Below are 24,317 nucleotides of genomic sequence, written 5' to 3'. Positions count from 1 at the left end.
TGCTGCTCCGCCCAGTGCGCCCGGGGCTGCTGAGTGCAGCGCCCGCCTTCCCGATCGTCGCGCGCGCCGAGCCACGTGGACCGACTCCGGCGCGCCGTCCTTGCGTGATTTCGCTGGAGCTCCCAGCGGCCCCTGCCTCTCCGTCTTTGCCCCGGCTCCGTTCCCATGGCGGCCCTGGTGTTGGAGGATGGGTCGGTGCTGCAGGGTCGGCCCTTTGGGGCCGCAGTGTCAACTGCCGGCGAAGTGGGTAAGCAAGCCCGAGCGGAGTGCCAGCCTCACCCAACTCTGGTTCCCCTCTCCGCCCAGCCCGCGCTGCCCAGACCCCGCCTGCACGCCCCCTCGCCCTCCTTCGGTGCCCACGCCCCAGCCCCTTTTATCCTTCACGACCGAGGCAGCCTGACCTAAGGTGCACTCCGCGCAGGGTAGGATCTCCGAGGGTGCCTTTGCCCGAGCCCAACCCGCCCTCTTTTTGCAGTGTTCCAAACCGGCATGGTCGGCTACCCCGAGGCCCTCACCGACCCTTCCTACAAAGCGCAGATCTTAGTGCTGACCTATCCCCTGGTCGGCAACTACGGGATCCCCCCGGAAGAACTGGATGAGTTCGGCCTCAGCAAGGTAGCCACTCACTGCTTTCTCGACCTTCCTTTTCAAGTCAGTAGTTGCTAAACCGGGAGTCGTGGCGCTCACCTGTAATCCCAGCACTCAGACTGAGGTAGGAAGGAGGATCGAAGTGCAGTGAAGCTAGAATGGGCTGTACAGTGACACCTTGTCACAACAACCCCCCCTCCCCGTAGTTGTTAACTGTTGGTGAAGAGACATTGAGACCAGCTAGGCAACCTAGAGAGATCAGAGAGGCACAGAAGCAAGAAGTAGTAAAACCGAATTACAGGGCCGGGGATTTAGCTCAGTGGTTCCGCCGCCTACCTTGCAAGCGCAAGGATCCGAGTTCCATCCCCGGTACCAAAAAAAAAAAACAAAACCGAATTACAGCTTAAATACCTCACTAGGCACAGAGTGCGGGAGGCCTCTTCGGAATACCCCACTCCCCACGCCCGTTAAGATCGCTGTGTCTGTAGTGAAGGCATGGATCCAGGAAAGTGGCAAAGGGTTTGAGGGAACAATTGTCCAAATTGCTAAGAATGCAGAAGTTCAAAAGAACCTGTAGCTAGGTTACAGAGGGCATGGAAGGCCTTGAAGCCAAGCCAGAGCCCGGTTTTAACTCCAGAAGGGACCACTGGAGGTCTTTCAACAGCAGAGTCATTTGGGAAGGTTAGTGCTGTTCAGCTACATGAACTAGTGGGAAAGAGACTAGAAACTAAGGTCACACCTTTTCCCAGTGACAGTGGGTGCCACTTGACCTACAAAACCAATGACGTTCATTACAGTGGACCCTCAAGTTTCGACCAGCCTGATGTACGAACAACTTGGGCTGATAAGGTTAATGGAAGATTCATCTGCCTCTTGTTATCTATAGTGTATACACAGGTAAACATCGAGATCTCAGATGTATTGACTTAGTTACAAACAGCCCTGGGGAACCAATCAAGTTCATGAGACAAGGGTCCACTGTATTGTCGCCTAGACTCCTTACATTGTCTTGTTTTGTTTTCTACTTTACAATAGTGTTCTTCCCTCTGTATTGGAAAGTTCACTTTCCTCCCACAGTGAGGTTTCCCTTATTCATCTAGAATTTAGAAACTAAGTTGCCCTTTGAAAGATGAAATTTTAAAAAATCAAATCAGGTAGTGGAAGTCCGCATAGCCTCGATTCAGTACAGATATTTCTCATTTAAGGACCTAGCTGTTTAAGGACTGTTTGGGCTCACACACACACACCCCCTTTGTACAGTTCTGCACATCTTGTTGACAGATCCTCAGTGTCTTTTGTACAGTACACCTTGTTTATACAGTACTGTAATTTTTGCTGATTATATTACATTCCTCTGCCTTTATGTTGTTAAATACTACAGTGCTGAATGTAAGTTACGCAAAAGCAATGTCCTCAGGTTGGAGTTTCCTTTGACCATTTCTTTGTTCTGAGTGTCATAATGTGCATACCATGTGCAGTTCCTCATTTAGTGACCAATTCAGTTAATGACCTAGTTGTGGGAATTCAGTTGTTAAGGAATGTCTGCATTCTTCAAAACTTGCTTTCCCTTGCTTTAAGTTTGCTAACGCTTTTAATTCCTAATTTGCCTTTCTAGTCACCCTGTCACTGGGAAAAAGGAGCTCTATCTAGATAAGGAACTCACTAACTGTTTTTGGGAAGGACCTTTCTTGATTATAAACCTTTAAATAAACTGCATTCTAGTTTATAATGCAGGGTCTTGTGAATTTAGCTGACATGTCAGTTGTCAGCTTTGTCAGCTCTCGGCTCACTGACAAAATTGAGTTTATAAAACTGCAACATTGAGACCCTGATAGGACCAGGGTAAGTGAGGCTTCTAGAGCCATAGCCCAAGCCTGATGTTTTTGTGGCACATGTGCTGTAATGTACTTGGGTGGGCATGAGTTACTCCACTTGGTGGGGCTCGAGGAGGGGATTCTGCTAAATATCCTTCCAGTCCCTGAAGAACAGTCTCAACATCTATCTGTGAACCCTTTCACCAACTGAGCTGAATGTGCTGCTCCCTCCCATATAAATTTCTTGTTCCTCTGTTTAGTTGTTAAATGCTTGTCTAATAAGTAACAGGTTTATATTATTTCTTTTTAAATGCTATCCCAAATGAAGTGGGAAAGGGCTATGATCTTGTCTAGTATTGTGTCCTGAGGCTTTACTTTTTAATAACATCCTGTACCTGCCTGTCTTATTAGTGTTTTTATCATACTATGTAATTAACATTCCATTTACATGTTATCTTCTTAGTTTCTGGCTTCCTAGGTCATGAAGGCAGGGACCTCATCTTTTCTTGCTCAGTGCTTTTTCCTTAGAATTTTTTGCTTGTTTTGAGACGGGGTCTTCCTTTATAGTCACTGGCCTTGAACTCATGTTCCTCCTACCTCAGCCTCCCAAGTGCTGGGATTATACCCGTGCATCACCACACCCAGCATCTGTTACAACGCCTTCACTTAGTGGCCCTCAGTAAATATTTGTTGACTGATACTATGTATCGGGCACTTTGCTTTTGAGAATTTCCATTTTGTAAGAGATACATACATATACAGTGTAAATAGCAAAAAAGATGTGAGGATAAAAACGTTGAGTTCTTAGGTGGAAGCATAAGATACAGTGGGTGAGTGGAGTGCCTCACAGAAAAGGGGATTTGTGTTCTCAATTTTGGACAAAGGAAATGGAAGAATAACAGGAAATTGCCATTTTCAGCAATCAGTTGGGCACCCTGGGTCTGTGTATACAGCATTTACTGTAGGGCAGAACGAAGAGCGCAAAATGCTTGGTGCATTGAAGGAATAAGGGCGGCTGGGTAGAGGGTTTATGGCCAGACAGTGAGGAAATGTCTTCAGGAGATGGTGGGCCCTAGCTCCCTCACAATCTCTTCTCTCCGTCTGCAGTGGTTTGAATCCTCAAAGATCCACGTGGCAGGCCTGGTGGTGGGAGAGTGCTGCCCCACCCCCAGCCACTGGAGTGCCTCCCGCACTCTGCACGAGTGGCTGCAGCAGCATGGCACCCCTGGCCTACAAGGTAAGGTGACTGCAAGGCGCTGGTGTGCCTGGCAGAGCGCATCGCCAGGAGGGAAACCAGCAACAGTTTTCCCAGGCCTGTCGGAACCCAAGTCTAAAGTTGTGATAGAAGGGTAGAAAATTCAGATTGGGGTCCAGGGCTTCAGGAAGAAACTGAACTACATGCAGATAAAATTTCCATCGTACGAGAGAAAGAATGGTATAATGAACCCCCAGTTTCCATAATTATCAACTCAGGACTATCCTTATTTCAATACCACTGCTACCACCCCTAGATTTTTTTATTTATTTTTTGGTACAGTACTGGGGATTGAACCTGGGTACACAAGGGCACTGCCCCTGAGGAGCATCCTCAACCCCTGCATCTCGCTAAGTTTCGCAGGCTGGCTTTGAACTTTTCAATCTTCCTACCTCAGCTTCCCAAGGAGCTTGGATTACAGGCATGTGCCGCCACTCCTGGCCACCCTTAGATTACTTAGAAAGAAATCTTTTTTTTTTTTTTTTTGGACCAGGGATCAAACTCAGGTCCTTGCACTTGCGCAGCAGGCGGTGAAACCACTGAGCTAAATCCCCGGCCCCCAGAAATAAATCTTAAACATCGTATCCTTTCATCTACAATAATTCAATATCCAAGAAGAAGGAATCTTTTAAACATGTGACCATGACCACACTATTATGCGTTTTAAAAATTAATTCCTTAGCAGGCAGTTGAAAATTTTCCCTGTAACCTAAATTATTTCTTAATGTTTATTTGAATTTGGCTCATAACAAGGTTCCTATATCGTATTTGGATGACATGTCTCTTTTTTTTTCTTTGGTACCGGGGATCGAACTCAGGAACTTGCACTTGCAAGGCAGGTGGTGGCACCACTGAGCTAAATCCCCAGCCCTGGATGTCATGTCTCTTACATGAAGTCTATGGGCCGTGTAACCTGCTTGATGAAAATGGGTCCTTTTTCCTTAGTATTTCATAGTCCACATTTTGTTGATCATGTTCCTGTGTTGTCTTTTAGGGTGTTCTTTTTCCCTTGGAATTATTTTCTGTAATTGGATCACCTAGAGTTAGGGTTCAATTCAGTTATGACACTTTTGGCAGGAATCCTTCACTGTAGTGTCCTTGCATCAGGATAACCCAGGGTTTTGATGCCACCTTTGTGTGACTGTGTGGAAGTGTTCTTGGAAGTGTAACCTCATGGATGCCTAAGTTGGGAGTGTGATCTCTGAGTCTGAGCTCTTTCAACAGGAATAGACACTCGGGAGCTGACCAAGAAATTGCGTGAACAAGGGTCTCTGCTGGGAAAGCTGGTCCAGAGTGGGACTGATCCTTCATCCCTGCCATTCTTGGACCCCAATGCCCAGCCTCTGGTGCCAGAGGTCTCTGTTAAGGTACAGAGGGAGAGTGGGAAAGTTTTACAAGGGACAACACAGTAGGGGTTTTTTTTGCCCACAACTAGAGTAAACATGGTAGAATTGGGGCCTCAAAGGGAGGGACTGTGGTGTGGACTCATCTTAGATTTGCTGGTCACAGCTGCCAACTGTTGCCCTTTATTCCTCAGACTCCGCGAATATTCAATGCAGGGGGTGCCCCTCGCATCCTTGCTTTGGACTGTGGCCTCAAGTATAATCAGATCCGTTGTCTCTGCCAGCGAGGCGCTGAGGTCACTGTAGTGCCCTGGGATCACACACTGGACAGCCAGGGTGAGTAGCCAGAGTGTGTCTGGGGCTCAGACCAGTAGCTGGGGTGGAAGGTTTGTCCCTTGCCTCAGTTGCTGCAAGTCAGTATGAGTTGCAGTGATGAAGGTGGAGACCAGGGCTTCTGTTTACATGCTGAGGGTTTAAGCGTATCTCTTTCTGGTGAAATCTTGTCTTTGATTTCATCTTTTCTGCCCACTCCAGAATATGAGGGTCTCTTCCTGAGTAATGGCCCTGGGGATCCTGCCTCATACCCCAGTGTGGTGTCCGCACTGAGCTGCATCTTGGCCAAGCCTAATCCCCGACCTGTCTTTGGGATCTGCCTGGGACACCAGCTGTTGGCCTTAGCCATTGGGGCCAAGACTTACAAGATGAGGTGAGACTTGTGAGGAGAGGAAGGGACCTACACTCAGGAGGAAGTGGGGTATTGGGGAGCAGAAGAGAGTTGAGGGAGTTAGTAGGGAAATAGAAGCAGGGGTAGCAAGAGTAGTCGGATACAGAGATCCTGGCTTGGTGCGGTGGGGAAAAGAGGGTCTGTGACTCAGTGCCTCTACTTCCAGGTACGGGAACCGAGGCCATAACCAGCCCTGCCTGCTGGTGGGCTCTGGGCGCTGCTTTTTGACATCCCAGAACCATGGCTTTGCTGTGGAAGCTGACTCTTTGCCAGCAGGTTGGTCTCCTCTCTTCACCAATGCCAATGATCTTTCCAATGAAGGGATTGTTCATGACAGCCTGCCGTTTTTCAGGTGAGCCGGGGTGATCCTGCAGGGTGACTGGGGCCCTTGAAAATGGGAAAGTAAAGCATGGCAGTGAACCTGCGTCCCCTCTACCCTACTGCCCCCTCCTGAGGCTGCCAGTGGCAAGGATCGGTTTCATCCTGCAATCTCTTCAACAGTGTCCAGTTCCACCCAGAGCACCAAGCTGGCCCTTCAGACATGGAATTGCTTTTTGATGTCTTTCTGGAGACTGTGAGAGAGGCTGAGACTGGGAAGCCTGGGGACCGGACAGGTGACCACCTTAGTAGATTAGGTTATGGACCTATCTGGCTGGCTCATGTCAGCGTAAGTTGACCATACCCCAAGAACTCCTGTTTGGGAGTTGGGGCAGGGAGGGAGGATAGGCAGGCCAGATAGTTGTTGCTACTTCTATTGAAAGGACCTCGAGGGTCACAAGTTCTGGGTTCAGATCTTCCCTCTGTCATTCATTAGATGCAGATTTGCTCTAGATTCTTAAAGGTTAATCCAGTCCAGTTGTCCTCTTGGGTCCCACCCAGCTCTGGCATTCTTATGCTTCACAGTACGAGAGCGACTGGCTGAGCGTCTCTGTCTCCCTGGACCTCCTGCCCCTGGCTCTGGGCTTCCACCACTACGGAAGGTTCTGATCCTCGGCTCAGGGGGCCTCTCCATAGGCCAAGCTGGAGAGTTTGACTATTCTGGCTCTCAGGTAAGACATGGCCATTGGAGGAGATGGAGTCGAAAGGAGAAGCTTAGGTGTAAACATTGACTGTAAGGAGGAAATGGACGGGGGAGTCTGGAGATACACAGAACACAAGGTGGTGAGGAATAGAAGTCAGTGTATACTGAGTGAAAGAAGAGGAGAAATGCTGACCTAAGGCTTTGAGATTTCACTGCAGCAATAGAGGCTGATGGACCATTCCTGATTCTTAGGCGATTAAGGCCCTGAAGGAGGAGAACATCCAGACATTGCTGATCAACCCCAACATCGCCACAGTTCAGACCTCTCAGGGCCTGGCTGACAAGGTCTATTTCCTCCCTATAACTCCTCACTACGTAACCCAGGTATGACCAGGGTAAGACTGGACTGAGGAGGGGAGAGGCCTCAGTGATCACTGGGTTTCTAAGCAGCTGTGATTGCTCTCTACCCTTGAGGTCTTAAATGCCTGTGGCCCCTCTCCTGCCTCAGGTGATACGTAACGAACGCCCAGACGGCGTGTTACTGACTTTTGGGGGCCAGACAGCCCTGAACTGCGGTGTGGAACTGACCAAGGCTGGAGTTCTGGCTCGGTATGGGGTCCGGGTCCTGGGCACCCCTGTGGAGACCATCGAGCTGACTGAAGATCGTCGTGCCTTTGCTGCTAGGATGGCGGAGATCAGAGAGCATGTGGCCCCCAGTGAGGCAGCAAATTCTCTCGAGCAGGTTCGAGGGGTAGTTGGTTAAAGTGGGATAGTGTCGTTTCCTTCACATCTAGTTTCCTCTTTTTGCAGCTCCCTCTAGGCAGCAGGCAATGACTCCTCTCTTCCCTTCATTGTAGGCCCAGGCAGCTGCCGAACGACTGGGCTACCCTGTACTGGTGCGGGCAGCCTTTGCCCTAGGAGGCCTAGGCTCTGGCTTTGCCTCTACCAAGGAGGAGCTCTCGGCCCTCGTAGCCCCTGCTTTTGCCCATACCAGCCAGGTGCTAGTGGACAAGTCCCTCAAGGGCTGGAAGGAGATTGAGTATGAGGTGGTGAGAGATGCCTATGGGAACTGTGTGACGGTAAGTGACGGCAGAGGGTGCATCGGCTCAGGCAGCCTGAGTGAAGAGCAGGGACCTGAGATCTCTGAGGGTTCTGTGGCCCATAGGTGCAGGCAAGGCGCAGACCCAGAGGCAGTGAGAGCTAGGGGTGCAGCCACCTGTCTGTTCTGACCCCCGTTGGCAGTAACCTCTATGCCCCGTGCCTGTTCCTTTACAGGTATGTAACATGGAGAACTTAGACCCACTAGGCATCCATACTGGTGAGTCCATCGTAGTGGCTCCAAGCCAAACACTGAATGACAAAGAGTACCAGCTCCTGCGACAGACAGCTATCAAGGTGACCCAGCACTTGGGGATCGTTGGGGAGTGCAACGTGCAGTATGCCTTGAACCCAGAGTCTGAGCAGGTAAGGCTGTATGCCCTAGACCAGATACTGTAGCTGTCTCCTCTTCTGTAATCTCTGGACCTTAAGGTTAAGAGGTCTTTTGGCCCTACAGATCCTGGAATGGAAGCCAGGATCACTTTTGTAAGATTGGGCCTTGGGGAGGGCCCTTGTGCTATCTCCATCCCTATGAGGAGGGCTTATTTTGTCTCCTTTCTGAGATTTCTTCTAGGCAGGGGCTTCCAGGCCAGGTAACCCATGGCTTTCTCTCTTCTCTCTTTGCAGTATTACATCATTGAAGTAAATGCCAGGCTCTCCCGCAGCTCCGCCCTGGCCAGTAAGGCCACAGGCTACCCACTGGCCTATGTGGCAGCCAAGCTAGCTTTGGGCATTCCCCTGCCTGAGCTCAGGTACATGGTGGCCAGATTCCTGGGGTTAAAGGGGAGTGGGAAGCTGAAAAAAAGCCTGAATCTGCGGAGAGAGAAGCTTACATTGTGTGCCATTCTCTGTCCTTCTGGACCCTCTTCTCCCGGCCCCAGTAACTCTGTTACGGGAGGAACAGCAGCCTTTGAACCCAGCCTGGACTACTGTGTGGTAAAGATTCCTCGCTGGGACCTCAGCAAATTCCTTCGAGTCAGCACAAAGATTGGGAGCTGCATGAAGAGTGTTGGTAGGAGTCACATCACAGCATCCTCCTGCAGAGTCCCCCGGGTACCACAAGTCTACAGTATCAGGGTTCCCGGGTTCCTTTATTAGCAGCAGCTTAGAAACGTGGTTTCTAACAGCAGTAGAGGCTGAGTGTTTTAGCTTAGCTCATCAAACCAAGACAGTTGCTTCCCGCCCCACCCCCTGCTGGAGATTGAACCCACAGTGAGCTACATCTCTTAACCCCCTCCCCTTTTTTGGACAGGGTTTCACTAAGTTGCCCAGGCTGAACTTGAGCTTACCATCCACTGAGCTACACTCCAGTCCTAATCCTTGTTCTTATCAGGAGTGAAGTTCAAAGTTATGTGGAAATCTGTTGCGATACACACTCTGGAACCCTGGCTAGCATCAGTCTCGCTCCTCTCCTGTTTGACAGATGAGTAAACTAAGGTGTCCCCAGGAGGAAAGTGACTTGAGTGAGGGCCCACTGGGAATAGTGAGCAGAGCCAAGAACCAAAACCTAGACCTGGTTCCTAGTTGCAGCTCCTTGTCACCTGTCATCCCCGAGACCAGATTGTGAAACCACCCACAGCTGTTCATCCTAGTGGCATTTTGCCCACAGCTTCATCACAAGCTTGTCAATGCCGGTGACGTTTTATTCACTCTTAGTTGAGGGGATCAATTACTGCTGTTTTCCTGGGAGCCCTTCTAAATCCAAGTCAGCACAGTTACAACTTAGCCTTGGCACTTTGTGCTTCCATCACTAAATAAAATGTTTTTTAGCGTAATGTTAAGATCAGAGCCAGACATCAGAGGTCGTTATTAAAAACGGAGCTCTGGGGGCCGGGGATTTAGCTCAGTGGTTCCACCGCCTGCCTTGAAAGCGCAAGGTCCTGAGTTTGATCCCCAGTACCAAAAAAAAAAACAAAAAACGGAGCTCTGTCAGTGAACAGGAATGAGTGTGGCGGTCATCTACCTCACAGTAGTGGAGCAAGCTGGGACTGATGTGCTTTGTTGAGGCGTCGCTTTAATTGCCCTAGACTGTCCTCTAAACATTTCAAGCCAAGGCAAATGTGTCAATGGATGAGACTCGAGTGTTACCAGCTTAGTAGACAAGAGAGTTTCTTTGTGCTACAAACTTCTGTTTAGAGCAGTGGTGGCCTTTAACCAAGTCTGAGCTCACATATTATTTCAAAATTTTTAGAAATCCCATAAGACTGCCAAGTTGTTCCTTCTGGAGATGAATTTCTGTTATATGAAAATTATAATAAACATGGGAATGAAGCCATAATTGAATTATGGCTACAAGAAGTGGATTGAAAATAGGACAAAGATTGATTCGTAGCTGAGGCATTTAATAACTGTGAAAAGGACATTGGCCTAGATTTGTGGGGATAGAGAGAGACATACCCTATGTGCTACTCTGTCTTGGACCCTCGGCTCCTGGCCCAGGGAACTGTTAGTCTCTGAACCCACCCTGGACTCTGGCATGGTGGAGAGTCACAAATACACAAATCCTTGGAAAATGAGCAAAGATCATTTAGCCGCAGCAGTCTTAGCACAGAGTTGGATTAATTTGGGTATGTGTATGTATATATATGATTGCAAAAATTTTCTAGACATACATGTATAACTATTAAGTTTAATAGGTTCCAAAATAAAAGGTTTTATAATCTCTCCATAGTACAATGGAATTAAAGTCATTCATACTCTACTTCCTTTTTTTTTGGTTCTGGGGATTGAACTCAGGACCTTGTGCTTTTGAGGCAGGCATGGTGCCACTGAGCTAAATCCCCAGCCCGGCTTGGGATGCTTTTTTTTTTTTTTTTTTTTTTTTGGTACCAGGAATCGAGCTTGGGTCCTTGGCTTGCACAGCAGGTGGCAAAACCACTGAGCTAAATCCCCGGCCCTGGGATGCTTTTAAAGAGTAGTATAATCATCTTATTATTCCAACTTTCTATGGTCTAAAGGATGAGGCCGATTCCAGGTAATTCATCCCATTGTGACTGAAGCAGGTCAGATAACTGGACAGCTATCAGTGGTGTGGGCCAATGATAAATTGACTGTTTCAATATCCACATACCCATTTTAGCCATGTTGCCTCCACACTCCCTCTTAAGCACAAAGCCTGTACTTACCCGTGAGAATGGTAGGGAGAAGTGTGTGAGTTTGAGATTTCTTTGTAGTGAGACACAGAGTCCCACCATGGGGCTTGCCCTGCGAGCCTCCAGAGGTTTGGCGTAAGCATGCTGTGCAAACCGCACCTCCCCTCATCTTTCCCCTCGGCCTTTCCTCCCCTTCCTCCAGGTGAGGTCATGGCCATTGGACGTTCATTTGAGGAGGCCTTTCAGAAGGCCCTGCGCATGGTGGATGAGAACTGTGTGGGCTTTGACCACACAGTGAAGCCGGTCAGCGATGTGGTAAGCAGCTCCCTCCATGGCAGCACCCCTGATGTCACCCGTGCTTGCTGCCCCCAGCCATGAGCTTGTTGACAGTAACAGTGGCGGCAGTCATTGTTGGGCCTTGGCTGTTTTCACTTTGCTGGGAATTTGGAGGCATTTGCTCATTTGTCATTACAGGAGAATGTATTATTAGATTTGTTTTTATGAAAGAAAACGGCTCAGAGAGGTTATAGTTATAGTAAGAGCTCATGGCCACACAGCTAGTGAGAGGCAGAGCCAGAGGCTGTGCTGTGGGTACAGCTTCCCTTTCTTAACAGTACCACCCTCAAGCACTCACACTTACAAGACAGGAGGTTGGGTTTTATTTATTGTATTATTTTGATCAATATGTTGATTATTTTGATCAGTATTTTGCTATGTTGCCCAGGCTGGTCTCTGCCTCAACCTCCCAAGTAGCTGGAATGTGCCACCATGCCCAGCCAGTTGGGGACATTTTTGCTTAACGTTCTGGCCTTTCCTGCTGCTACACAGTCCTGCATTCACCTGTCTGCACTCTCCTGTCAGGAGTTGGAGACGCCAACAGATAAGCGGATCTTCGTGGTGGCTGCTGCCCTGTGGGCAGGTTACTCGGTCGATCGCCTGTATGAGCTCACACGCATCGACCGCTGGTTCCTGCACAGAATGAAGCACATTGTCACTCACGCCCAGCTCCTGGAACAGCACCGAGGGCAGCCTTTGCCCCCAGACCTGCTGCACCAGGCCAAGCGGCTTGGCTTCTCGGACAAGCAGATCGCCCTTGCAGTTCTGAGGTCAGAGATGGCAGTGAGGCCTTGGGCCCAGAGGTGTGGGGCCCCTTGGTGGGGAGCTTTGGAGACTTCTGACCCTTGTCCCTGGGTGATTTCCTCTCTGATCCCTGCCCTGGGACCCCCGCCTCCCTATCAGATACCCCATCCCTAGCCTGTGTTTCTGACCCTCCTTCTTCAGCACAGAGCTGGCTGTTCGAAAGCTGCGTCAGGAACTGGGGATCTGCCCAGTGGTGAAGCAGATCGACACGGTTGCGGCCGAGTGGCCAGCCCAGACAAACTACCTGTACCTGACCTACTGGGGCAACACCCATGACCTCCCCTTTCAGACAACTCACGTCATGGTCCTTGGCTCTGGTGTCTACCGCATTGGCTCCAGTGTTGAGTTCGACTGGTGTGCTGTGGGCTGCATCCAGCAGCTCCGCAAGGTCTGAGCTCATCTTCCATGCCAGTTTCTCCCTCTGGCAATTGCCAGGTCTCCCACACTTCGTCCTGGCTCTCCTGGTTAATTGCTACAGCTTACCCGGTCTGTGGGTTGCGGGGGCTTCTTTGGCGGGTTTTTGCCCCACACAGTGCCTGAGTCACCTCCCCAACACTCCACTTACTTCCCGCACGGGGCAGCTGCTGCCCAGTGTCACAGGAAGCTGGGCTGTGGGTGGGGACTCTGCAGTGGGGACTTTGGCTTACTTTGCTCAGCATCTTCCTGCCTTCTACCCGCTAAGTGATTACCCTTCCTACGGCAGATGGGGTATAAGACCATCATGGTGAACTACAACCCAGAGACAGTTAGTACCGACTACGACATGTGTGACCGACTGTACTTTGACGAGATCTCTTTTGAGGTGAGAGGGATGAGTTTGCTGGGTGGCTAGGGTTGAGGGCCAGTGGCTGACTGATGCACGATTCTTTGGCACTTGGTGGGACTGAGGGGAGCATTAAACAAGAAGGCTCACCACACCCCCCCCCCCCGAGCTCTTGGGTTGTCACCATTTGCTTGTGCCCTGCATTACAGGTGGTGATGGACATCTATGAGCTAGAGAACCCTGAAGGTGTGATCCTGTCCATGGGTGGACAGCTGCCCAACAACATGGCCATGGCTTTGCATCGGCAGCAGTGCCGGGTGCTGGGCACCTCCCCAGAAGCCATCGACTCTGCTGAGAACCGATTCAAGTTCTCCCGGCTCCTTGACACCATTGGTATCAGCCAGCCTCAGTGGAGGGAGCTCAGTGATCTGGAGGTGGGCTGGGATCTGGTGGGTGCGGGCAGTGGGGCTGGGGTCTGGATGAGTATGACCAACCCCGCTAAGTTCCCTGCCTGCCTCCCTCAGTCTGCTCGCCAGTTCTGCCAGGACGTGGGGTACCCTTGCGTGGTGCGCCCCTCCTATGTGCTGAGTGGTGCTGCTATGAATGTGGCCTACACGGATGGGGACCTGGAGCGCTTCCTGAGCAGCGCAGCAGCCGTCTCCAAGGAGCACCCTGTGGTCATCTCCAAGTTCATCCAGGAGGCCAAGGTGAGAAACCTCTGAGGGCAGCCCCGAAGCTCCAAGGAGACTTCCCTGCTGGTCCGGCAGAATCGCAGACGCAGTGCGCTGGGAAGGATGGGTTGTGTCAGGGCCCTTGGAGGAAGGCCAAGTGGGAAGAGAAAGTGGGCCTTGCCCTACATCACGCACACTGCCCGTGACCGCCACCAGGAGATTGACGTCGATGCTGTGGCCTGTGACGGTGTGGTGGCCGCCATCGCCATCTCAGAGCACGTGGAGAACGCAGGTGTGCATTCAGGAGATGCCACACTGGTTACGCCCCCACAAGATATCACCACCAAAACCCTGGAGCGGATCAAAGCCATTGTGCATGCTGTGGGCCAGGAGCTGCAGGTCACGGGACCCTTCAACCTGCAGCTCATTGCCAAGGTAATGAGGTGAAAGGAGGGACAGAAAGGCCAGCGCTCCTCCACAGCCTGTGCCAGACTCAGTTCCAGGAAGCCCTGTGATGCCTCCCACCCTCATCCAAGGGCATCAAAGCTGGAGGGAAGGGGCCAGAGCTGGAGCCTGCGGTGTGGTCAGGGTTTGCCAGTCAGCAGGTTGAGGGGAAGAGGCGAGGTCAGTGGAGTAGTGGTACCAGGCCTAGCCTGCAACGCCCTGATGCAGTGCTTCTCTGCCCCAGGATGATCAGCTGAAAGTTATCGAGTGCAACGTGCGTGTCTCTCGCTCCTTCCCCTTTGTCTCCAAAACACTAGGTGTTGACCTAGTAGCCTTGGCCACACGAATCATAATGGGGGAAAAGGTGGAACCTGTGGGGCTCATGACTGGTTCTGGAGTTGTTGGGGTAAAGGTAAGGAGGACTGAAACCCCTGGGCTTAGCAGGCAAATCGGGGAGAGGGCTCAGTTAGGAGACAAACCGGCACCCAAAATAGCTTTGCTATAGAATAGTTTGTGATAAGCCTGCATAATCAAGACATAAACCAAATTCTCAGGGAGTTGAGAGACAGGGGACGCTGCTTCCAGAAGGGGTGAGCTGGGAAGGCTTGGAGAGGGGCACTGTGTGAACTGAGGCGTCTCAAGGAGGGTCATGGTGGTTTTGGTTTGGTTAGGTTTGGGTTTTGGGTTTTTTTGTTTGTTCATTTTGTTGTTGTTTTGTTTTATTTTTGTTTTTGGTACTGGGGATCGAATTTGGGACTTTGCATTTGCGAGGCAGGCAGCGGTACCACTGAGCTAAATCCCTGGCCCTTTGTTTTATTTTTGTGGGAATGGAACCCCAGGGCCTCAGGCATGCTAAGCAAGTGCTCAGCCACTGAGCTACAACCCCAGCCCAGAGGTCAGAATTTTGATTTGCAGAGCTTGTTGGAAAAGTATTCCAAGGCCAGGGACAGCTGAAGCTGCAGCAGTTTGGGAAGTGGGAGGGCCCGTGTAGAATGGCAGCAGCGAAGGGCAGCCCTGCTGTGCAGATGCAGTAGGGAGAGGGGACCAAGCCTGCCTGTCGGGTGACACGTTGGCTCTTTTCTGTCCTGCTCCCTCAGGTGCCTCAGTTCTCCTTCTCCCGTTTGGCGGGTGCTGACGTGGTGTTGGGTGTGGAGATGACCAGTACTGGGGAGGTGGCCTGCTTTGGGGAGAGCCGTTGTGAAGCCTACCTCAAGGCCATGCTAAGCACTGGCTTTAAGATCCCCAAGAAGAATATTCTGTTGACCATCGGCAGCTATAAGGTGCCAGGATCGGGGAGGGCGGCCCTTGGCTCCCTGGGCCTGTTCTGACCTAGAAGAGGAAGGCAGAGAAGCACATCCCCTTGACCTTCTGCTCGGTTTCAGAACAAAAGTGAGCTGCTGCCTACCGTGCGGCTGCTGGAGAGCCTGGGCTACAGCCTCTACGCCAGTCTGGGCACAGCTGACTTCTACACCGAGCACGGAGTCAAGGTACGCTGCCTCCCTGGCCCCGCTCGTGATTATTTTGTACTAATAATGTGTACTTTGTGTGGAACAAGGATGCACAGCAAGCAGAGAGAAGAAGTTCCTGACAGTCTCTCTTGCACTGTTAGTTAAACAACTCTTGCTCGGGTTTTCCCTTCCTAATTCCTTATCTGTGGTTCATGTGTGTGAGCTGATACCACCCATGGTCCCTGGTGACCTGATTTTTCCCCACAGTGGAGACACCTGTCGAGAAAATGGACCTTAGCAGCAGCAAATCAGGCAGCCCCTGATGAACAGCCTGTGGGTCCTCAGTCTTCTCAACACGGCAGCTCCCCTCCCTCCAGGCCGGCCTCCCTGATCCCTGCCAGGCTCAGGTCGACCCTAACTTTGGCTCTGGGCCCACAGGTAACTGCTGTAGACTGGCACTTTGAAGAGGCAGTGGATGGTGAGTGCCCCCCACAGCGGAGCATCCTGGAGCAGCTGGCGGAGAATCACTTTGAGCTCGTGATTAATCTGTCAATGCGTGGAGCCGGGGGCCGGCGCCTCTCCTCCTTTGTGACCAAGGGCTACCGTACTCGGCGCCTGGCCGCTGACTTCTCTGTGCCCCTCATAATTGATATCAAGTGCACCAAACTTTTTGTGGAGGTAACTGGGGCCTGAGTGCTGCAGCGAGACAGCTGGCGTGATGCAGGAGGAGGGGTGGTGGGCACATCCTGGTGGCCGGAAGTCATGAAAGAGCTGCAGAGGGAGAGAGTGGGCATGAGGGGCAGCTGGCTCCTCTCAAGTCAACACCGACTGCCTCCCGCTCGCAGGCTCTAGGCCAGATCGGGCCAACCCCTCCTCTGAAGGTGCATGTTGACTGCATGACCTCCCAGAAGCTCGTGCGGCTGCCCGGTGAGTGCTGCTCCAGGGACGCTGGTAGAAGCTGGCATAGACCCCTCGGGTAAAGTAGGGTGGGGCCCATCCTCTGCCCTGCGCTGCGCAGACCTTGGAGGCCCTGAAACTGTCTTGCTCTGCCCTTTATTCCTCACTCCATGGTGCCCTCGGCTGAGGAACTTGTATCAGTTGCTGATTTTCCCACTATCCCAACACACTGCTTTGTGTCCTCCCTGTTCTTCTGCCCGTTTTCTCCCAGGATTGATTGACGTCCATGTACACTTGCGGGAGCCAGGTGGGACACACAAGGAGGATTTCGCCTCAGGTACAGCCGCTGCCCTGGCCGGGGGTGTCACCATGGTGTGTGCCATGCCCAACACCCGGCCCCCCATCATCGATGCCCCCGCTCTGGCCCTGGCCCAGAAGGTGAGCCATTGCACCCCTGCCTTCCTGAGCCCTCTGCCCTCTGCCCTCTGGGCCCAGGCCACTGGCACCAGGCTGGCCTGGGAGGGCGTGAGTGCCACCGAGCCTTCTCGTGTGTCCTCTCCAGCTAGCAGAGGCTGGTGCCCGCTGTGACTATGCCCTGTTCCTTGGGGGCTCATCGGAAAATGCAGGGACCCTGGGCGCTGTGGCTGGGTCTGCAGCAGGGCTGAAGCTCTACCTCAATGAAACCTTCTCAGAGCTGCGGCTGGACAGCGTGGCCCAGTGGATGGAGGTAGGCAGGGCCCCGCCTGCAAGGGCACTCGGGGCTGCGCAGGGCACTGGGCTCTGATGAGCATGGAGAGTCAGAGGCACTGCACAGCCCTCAGCCAGCCTTTCTCCCCACAGCACTTTGAGACATGGCCTTCCCACCTTCCCATTGTGGCCCATGCAGAGCGGCAGAGTGTCGCTGCCATCCTCATGGTGGCTCAGCTGATCCAGCGCTCAGTGCACATATGTCACGTGGCACGGAAGGAGGAGGTGAGGGTGCAGCAGAGGTCCTGGGGCCCGGCGCTTTCCCCATGACACTGGAGGTGAGCGTGTCCTTGGGGACAGGAGAGTGGAGGAGAGCCTAGAGCCAGCCCCCTCGGCACGTTGGCCCGTAGCACTCTGAGAAGTGATGCCGGCGTGGGGACTTGGCAGGGCAGGTTGTGTGGGGCCTCCTTTGGATCTCCTCGCTCTCTCCCCAGATCCTGCTGATTAAAGCCGCAAAGGCACAGGGCCTACCAGTGACCTGTGAGGTGGCACCCCACCACCTGTTTCTGAGCCACGCCGACTTGGAGCGCCTGGGGCCTGGGAAGGGGGAGGTCCGGCCCGAGCTTGGCTCCCGCCAGGACGTGGAGGCCCTCTGGGAAAACATGGCTGTCATCGACTGCTTTGCCTCAGACCACGGTGAGAGGCCAGCGTGCACTTCCTCTGCCTAGCCCAAGCTGTGGGCCTGCGCTACCAAGAAAGTCAAAGGCCAAAACTCAGGGCTCCGTGGCAGTCGGGTCTCGATCTGTGAGAAAGCCAGCCTCTAATCCAGTGCCTGGTCTGATAGGTGCTTCATAAAACCAATCGAAAGAATGAATGGGCAGATGAGTAAAATTGTGGATGGGGGGGTTGTGGGCCCCACCAACCCCCACACCCCCTCAGTTCCCAGAAAAACTGACCATCAGGGTTGGTAGTGAGTACAGCGAGGTTGCCCTAAGTGTATTTCTGGGGTGTGTATGAGTCCCCAGATCTGGAGGTGACTGCTTCCCCTCAACCCCCAAGGCTAATGGCTGTCTTTATCCCAGCCCCCCACACCCTGGAGGAGAAGTGTGGGGCCCGGCCTCCACCTGGCTTCCCAGGACTAGAGACCATGCTGCCCCTGCTGCTGACAGCCGTGAGCGAGGGCCGGCTCAGTCTGGATGACCTGCTGCAGCGGCTGCACCACAATCCTCGGCGGATCTTCCACCTGCCGCCTCAGGAAGACACCTATGTGGAGGTGTGTGGGGGAGGCTGGCCGGGGACTCTACGCCACTGGGTCTGTTCCCGTTGTGTAACCGTGCCCCTCGGCCAGGTGGATCTGGAGCATGAGTGGACAATCCCCAGCCACATGCCCTTCTCCAGGGCCCACTGGACACCCTTTGAAGGGCAGAAGGTGAAGGGTACCGTCCGCCGTGTGGTCCTGCGAGGGGAGGTTGCCTATATCGATGGACAGGTATGTGTGTGGCCCCCGCCTGACCTCAGTGTGACCTCTTTCTGCATCGTTTTCATTTTCTTCCCTGCCTGGCACTTGTACACTGTCCCTGTCCCCCTTCTGGCTGCCTTGTATCCCTAGCAACACATTTACTTCTTGCTGGTGTCCAGCCCTTCAGGAGCCCAGCTGCTCTTCTCATGCCTCTCCCTTCTGTCTGCAGGTGCTGGTGTCCCCGGGCTATGGACAGGATGTGCGGAAGTGGCCTCAGGGGACTGTTCCACAGCCCCTGCCCTCAGCCCCTGCCACCAGTGAGATGACCACGGTATCCACACTGCTTCTGGCCTAGGGCTGCCGATTGGGCCCAGGGTGTCCCTGGGGCAGCACTGACAGCTTGAGCACTTTCATTGGTGATTCATGAGGCAGGAGGCTGTGCACTTGAGGGTGAAAACCCCACTGACAACGTGGTGGAGGGGGTGGAGAGCAGCTCCATGTGCACAAGTACCCTCCTGGCTTTTCCCAGGGGATTGAGTGTGCGGTGGGGTTGAGTCGGTTACTTTTCAACACCCTGGGCCAATATTCCAACTGCAGACACCGGAGAGGCCACGCCGGGGCATCCCAGGGCTTCCTGATGGCCGCTTCCACCTGCCACCCCGGATCCACCGAGCCTCCGACCCAGGTCTGCCTGGTAAGAGAGGTCTCTGGCTGCTCTGACCCAGACCTGTAGAGCTGGGGTCCTCTCCTACCAGGGTCAGCATTGGGCGCGCAGCTGCCCAGGAACTGACTTGGGCCCCTCCTCCAGCACTCTTCTGTCCACTTACCTTGTCCTTGTCTTCATACCTTTGTCCTAGTCTGGTCCGCTGTACCCTTCTTTGCCTAAATAAGTCACTGCGGCCTGAGGTAAACACCCGCAGCATCTTCTCACAGGCCTCTCTCTGTGGGCAGCTGTGTCCCTCCACCCAGGAGCTGGGATCTCATGGGGCAGCAGAACGAGGGGTAAATCCTGGTTGCTGGTTGGCACGAGCCTGGCTGTTCCTCTGCCCTAGGATCCCCGTGCCAGCTGGGGAGGGCTAGGGGTGGGCGCCACTGTTCCCACACACCAGCCCCATGGGGAGTCATAGGGCTGTCCTGGAGCTGCTGCCTCCTTCCTGCCTGCCCCTAACCTGCTGTAGCTACTGTGGTGTGAGGGGGTTTAACACAGGCACTGTGAGCAGAGTTCCTGGAAAAATGGGGGCTCTCCACACTGCGGCCCCAGATGCACATCTGTCCTCCTGCCCTGTTTGCAGCCGAGGACCCCAAGGAGAAGGCCTCTCGGAAGGCAGCCGAGCTGGGTGAGAGGCTCCACCCTGCTGCACATGCGCCTGGGGACTGACACAGCCTGGCCCCAACAGGGGGACCCCTGACCCAGCCTCTCCCACCTTGTCCCTCACTGTAGAGCTGATGGGAACCCCAGATGGCACCTACTATCCTCCACCACCAGTACCGAGGCAGGCATCACCCCAGAACCTGGGGGCCCCTGGCCTGCTGCACCCCCAGACCTCACCTCCGCTGCACTCGTTAGTGGGCCAACATATCCTGTCCGTAGAGCAGTTCACCAAAGATCAGGTGCCTGGGGAGTGGAGAGTGGGGACACTCAGCTATAAGGACTGGGACAGTTGGGGCCAAGTCCCCCAGGGATGCTCACTGCCTCTCCCACTGACTTGGGGTCTTTCTTAGATGTCTCATCTGTTCAATGTGGCACATACACTGCGGATGACAGTACAGAAAGAGCGGAGCCTTGACATCCTCAAGGTCAGCTGGGGCTGTGGGGCTGGGGGTCCTGGCCATTTCTTGCCGCTGCCATTGGGTTCCCTCACTGCTAGCAGCTCTGTCCTCTGCTCCAGAAGGTCCTGCCACTCTGTACCCGCCCCTGGGGTTCCCTCCCCTCGCTGACAGGGGACTCTGAGCACCAGAACATCAGCCCATCTGTGAGGTCATGTGTGTGTGCCAGGCCAGTGATAGTAGAGATTCGCAACATTTCCTCCTCTCCCAGGTCACTCACACTGGCTTCTGGAGCCAGATCTTGAGCTCAGGGTCCCTGGTAATACAAATGTCAAGGCTCTGGCAGCTCAGAGGGGAGGTTTGGCGGGGGGAGAAGAGACCTCGCAGCATCCCTGGCATAAGCTGAGGAGGTGAGAGCCACCTCTGCTCCCCACGACACATCCCAGCGTACACCTTCCACCCTGCCTCTCCACAGGGTAAAGTCATGGCCTCCATGTTCTACGAAGTGAGCACGCGGACCAGCAGCTCCTTTGCAGCAGCCATGGCCCGGCTCGGGGGTTCTGTGCTCAGCTTCTCGGAAGCTACGTCCTCTGTCCAGAAGGGCGAGTCCTTGGCTGACTCGGTGCAGACCATGAGCTGCTATGCTGACGTGGTCGTGCTCCGGCACCCCCAGCCCGGAGCGGTCGAGGTGAGGCTGAGCTGTGTGCTGAGATGGGCGGGAAGGCTGAGGTCCCTTCTGCCCGTGTTCTCGGCTGCAGGTCATGGGTGGGAGGACCACCAGGGGTGGGACTGAGGTGAGGAGGGTGGGCCTCTGAGCTGCAGGAGGCAGGATGCTCATTCCCTTCCCACAGCTGGCGTCCAAGCACTGCCGGAAGCCAGTGATCAACGCCGGGGATGGGGTTGGGGAGCACCCCACGCAGGCCCTGCTGGACATCTTCACCATCCGGGAGGAGCTGGGGACTGTCAACGGCATGACGGTGAGTGCAGTGGCAGGGGCCGGGGAGGGAAGCAGTCAGGAGATGGTTTGCACTCCGGGGCCTGCTGCATCTGGGAGGCCCATGTCCTGGTCCCGGTGGCGGGAGGCCGCCTGGTCTGGCTCCCTGTGGTGACTGGACTCCTCCCCAGATCACCATGGTGGGAGACCTGAAGCATGGACGCACTGTGCACTCCTTGGCCCGCCTGCTCACTCTGTACCGTGTCAGCCTGCGCTACGTGGCGCCCCCCAGCCTGCGCATGCCACCCAACGTGTGGGATTATGTCGCCTCCCGGGGCACCAAGCAGGTGAGACCCTTGGGAACCAGCCCAGGCTGTGAGACTGGCTTGGGTGCTCAGAGCCCAGCATGCATTCACCAGTGCTCCACTCCTATCCAGGAGGAGTTCGGGAGCATCGAGGAGGCGCTGCCTGACACTGACGTGCTGTACATGACTCGAATCCAGAAGGAGCGCTTTGGCTCTGCCCAAGAATATGAATCTGTGAGTGCCACGCACGAAGAAGAAGCCAGGACTGGAATGGGGCATCCGGATGAGAGATCAGGGGGCAGGCATGGGCTGGGGTCCTGTGGCTCCCATAGCTCTGGGGGTGGAAGGGCCCCCGGGGCCGCCCGGAGCGTGTCCTCTGTAGCTGCCCTGCCCTGCGGTGCTAACAAGGCCCCCCCTGCCTTGCAGTGCTTCGGTCAGTTCATCCTCACCCCCCACATCATGACCCGGGCCAAGGAGAAGATGGTGGTGATGCACCCCCTGCCCCGTGTCAATGAGATAAGGTGACAGGCATCAGAGCCGGGCTGCCTGGGGCTGGCTGTGTGGAGAGCGGCTTTAGTCCTGAACGGGCCGGCCTGGGTGTGCGCTAACCCTGCCCCTTCCCTTGCAGTGTGGAGGTGGACTCGGACCCCCGAGCAGCCTACTTCCGCCAGGCTGAGAATGGCATGTACATCCGCATGGCTCTGTTAGCCACAGTGCTGGGCTCAGCCTCCTCAGCCTCTTCCCTCCAGGCCCAGCTGCTGGGCAAGGAGACCCAGTGCCCCTCACGGGGGCAGCACCCTTAGCAGACATGCTGGGGTAGGCAGATGGCTCACCCATGGGGGCCACGCTTCAGGCTCTGGACTGGAGTTTCCTGGCATGAGGGTGTGGCCTCAGATACTGGGGCTCCACCTCCCTTCTTTTTTTTTGTGCTTCCAAGGCAGGCGCCAGAACCACTGAGCTAAATCCCCGGTCTCCATCTCCCTTCTTAAACTCAAATCTGTACAGTTACTTTTCTACTGACTAATAAACAGCCATGCTGTCTCAGTTCCTGCTTCCTCACGAGTACCGTGGGCCTTTGCAGAGGTTGCCAGTGTGGTCAGGCTCTTGGTCAGCCTTCCGAGAGCTGTGGCACCCTAGCCTCCAGGCTGGCATATGCTGTTCTGTTGGTGTCACGTATTTCACTGACACTGGAGCTGACTTGGGGACCCTGGCTGGTGTCCAGCCCACCTCCTCAGGGTGCACTCAGTCCTGACCAGTGGCTTTTCCGTCTTTCCCAGTGCAGGGAGAAGGCGCAGGTCACAGTGAGCCTGTGCACTATGTGCAGCCTTACTCTTCCCTCTTTCTGGTTAGTTCTCTCCGTCAGTAGCTGAGCCTGCCAGTGGCTCACTCTGGAAGTCTCTGAGGTTCTCAGAGGAGTGATGCCTCAGAGGCCTGAGGAGGAGCCTTTGGCTTGGAGACCCTGGGGTGGGGGCTGGGATGGGTAAGCTCAAGTATCCACAGGCGAGGCCTGCCCTTTCCCATGAACTCTAGAGAGTAACATGAGAGGAAGCTCATTTCTTGTTCGCACAGACTAACTTGGCACACCCTGAAGTACAAAGCACTGTGTGCAATAGGAGTACAAAGTCAACAAGGTCCTTCTTACCCTGGAATCTTAGCCTCAGGTCGGAAGGTGTCCAGTGACTTCTGTACTGTAACTTGCTACAGGATGGCACAGTTGGCCCCAGCACCATTCAGGAAGAGCCTGCTTTACCCCGGAGAGCTCTGGACATGTAGAGGTGGGGAAATGAAAAGGCCCTCAACTTTTAAAAATTTGGTATAAGCAGGAACTTTGCAAATTCTCATTTGATCTCTCAGCAGCCTTCCAGCTGTTCTTCAGGTACGAACACTGGCTCAGAGAAGTTGGTGGGTGTCTTGCCTCACCACCAGCCACAAGACTGCTTGACTTTGAACCTACCCTTCTATTAGAAAAGATTGGTTCTGGGGCTGGGGACTTAGCTCAATGGCACCCTTGCCTTCCTCAAAAGAGCAAGATCTTGAGTTCAATTCCTGCTACAGAAAAAAAAAAGAAAAGATTGGTTCTGGCCATCTACAGGTGAGGGCTCCCCTGTCCCATGAACTCTAGCATTAGAGGGATCTGTTTAAGGACATCTCAGACCAGCAGGAGAAACAAGCCGCACACTTCGAAGCAGCCACACCACGCACTGGGTTTAATCCTCAGTACTAGAGGCAAAACAACTGAGCATCCAGAGAACAAGCCTGAAGTATCTCTCAGGGAGCCTCTTCTCAGAGATCAGAAGCCTGGTGGAGTGGGTACCGGTGGGTTCTGAGGAAGGACGGGCTCCAGAGGGGACAGGATGACAGGTGTAGTACAGAGGCAGGATCGGAACTGCCTGCATATGGTGAGCAGTTCTGCTGGGCTCCACAGTGGTAGTGCCGGAAGTCCCAGCAGCGCAGACCATGAGGTTTAGGTGCAGAAATACTTGCAAATAACCCCGGTACTGTTTGAGGAAGGAACAAGATGGAATGCTGTGTTCTGAGAGCTGAGACCTCGCCAGTCCTTCCAACCCTGCTCCTGGCCACTGCTTCCTCAGGTACCTGTACTTGGTATGTTGGGAAGTATTCTGATTTATAGAACTTTTCTTCCAAAGTGTTGGTCTCTGCTGAAACTGTTTGCACAAATCTGGGACTTGTCACACACAGATTCCTGGTCCCCAAGTGGAAGCGGAGCTCACTGCCAGGCGGTTTCTCAGTTGCTAAGTGGTGGGAGGTGTTCCTGCCCTGCGCCTTTCATTGGCTTTCTGAATCACAACACAGCTCTTAAGTTGAATAAGCTTTTCCCTACAACCAGAAATTAAGTCCTACTACAT

The 24,317-nt window shown here is 53.7% G+C and overlaps 1 protein-coding gene across 13 annotated transcripts; it reads left to right on the top strand.

Moving 5' to 3' along the window:
* The first annotated feature begins 36 nt into the window (after positions 1 to 36).
* Cad (carbamoyl-phosphate synthetase 2, aspartate transcarbamylase, and dihydroorotase) lies at positions 37 to 22,494 on the top strand. Of its 13 annotated transcripts, none has more exons than XR_015453218.1 (45): positions 38 to 247; positions 476 to 615; positions 3,510 to 3,639; positions 4,882 to 5,024; positions 5,195 to 5,336; positions 5,535 to 5,706; positions 5,891 to 6,076; positions 6,226 to 6,338; positions 6,628 to 6,773; positions 6,998 to 7,129; positions 7,254 to 7,487; positions 7,603 to 7,824; positions 8,021 to 8,209; positions 8,471 to 8,595; positions 8,725 to 8,855; positions 11,138 to 11,250; positions 11,797 to 12,041; positions 12,217 to 12,463; positions 12,779 to 12,877; positions 13,048 to 13,272; positions 13,363 to 13,545; positions 13,726 to 13,944; positions 14,198 to 14,365; positions 15,051 to 15,233; positions 15,336 to 15,440; positions 15,840 to 16,079; positions 16,247 to 16,328; positions 16,570 to 16,736; positions 16,861 to 17,025; positions 17,139 to 17,270; positions 17,480 to 17,681; positions 18,068 to 18,258; positions 18,334 to 18,474; positions 18,674 to 18,775; positions 19,042 to 19,138; positions 19,302 to 19,446; positions 19,737 to 19,781; positions 19,886 to 20,055; positions 20,167 to 20,241; positions 20,687 to 20,899; positions 21,063 to 21,188; positions 21,337 to 21,492; positions 21,583 to 21,684; positions 21,877 to 21,971; positions 22,079 to 22,494. XR_015453218.1 is itself a non-coding variant. In XM_087216530.1 (45 exons), the coding sequence occupies exons 1-45, from the start codon at positions 166 to 168 to the stop codon at positions 22,251 to 22,253; spliced, it is 6,801 nt and encodes a 2,266-aa protein (XP_087072656.1). In that variant the 5' UTR covers positions 138 to 165; the 3' UTR covers positions 22,254 to 22,493. The 13 variants fall into 13 exon arrangements, 4 of the variants coding, with proteins under 4 accessions (XP_004839240.1, XP_004839239.1, XP_004839241.1 ...); XM_087216530.1 differs by having other exon boundaries at positions 138 to 247; positions 19,396 to 19,446; positions 22,079 to 22,493; XM_004839183.4 differs by lacking the exon at positions 19,302 to 19,446 and having other exon boundaries at positions 19,042 to 19,129.
* Positions 22,495 to 24,317: the final 1,823 nt, after the last annotated feature.

Source organism: Heterocephalus glaber, unplaced genomic scaffold (assembly GCF_053883595.1).
Source record: "Heterocephalus glaber isolate CG9 unplaced genomic scaffold, H.glaber_assembly_v1.0 deba00001457, whole genome shotgun sequence".
Lineage (NCBI taxonomy): Eukaryota > Metazoa > Chordata > Mammalia > Rodentia > Bathyergidae > Heterocephalus > Heterocephalus glaber.
Note: the sequence above shows the minus strand (reverse complement) of the source record. Positions and strands in the feature narration are given on the sequence as shown.

Excerpts from the sequence above, each read along its gene's own strand:
- Cad (XM_087216530.1), top strand. The coding sequence starts at position 166 with ATGGCGGCCCTGGTGTTGGAGGATGGGTCGGTGCTGCAGGGTCGGCCC. Across the intron at positions 14,366-15,050 it reads CTGGAGTTGTTGGGGTAAAG|GTGCCTCAGTTCTCCTTCTC; the intron begins GTAAGGAGGACT and ends CTGCTCCCTCAG. Across the intron at positions 21,493-21,582 it reads CCTCCCGGGGCACCAAGCAG|GAGGAGTTCGGGAGCATCGA; the intron begins GTGAGACCCTTG and ends ACTCCTATCCAG.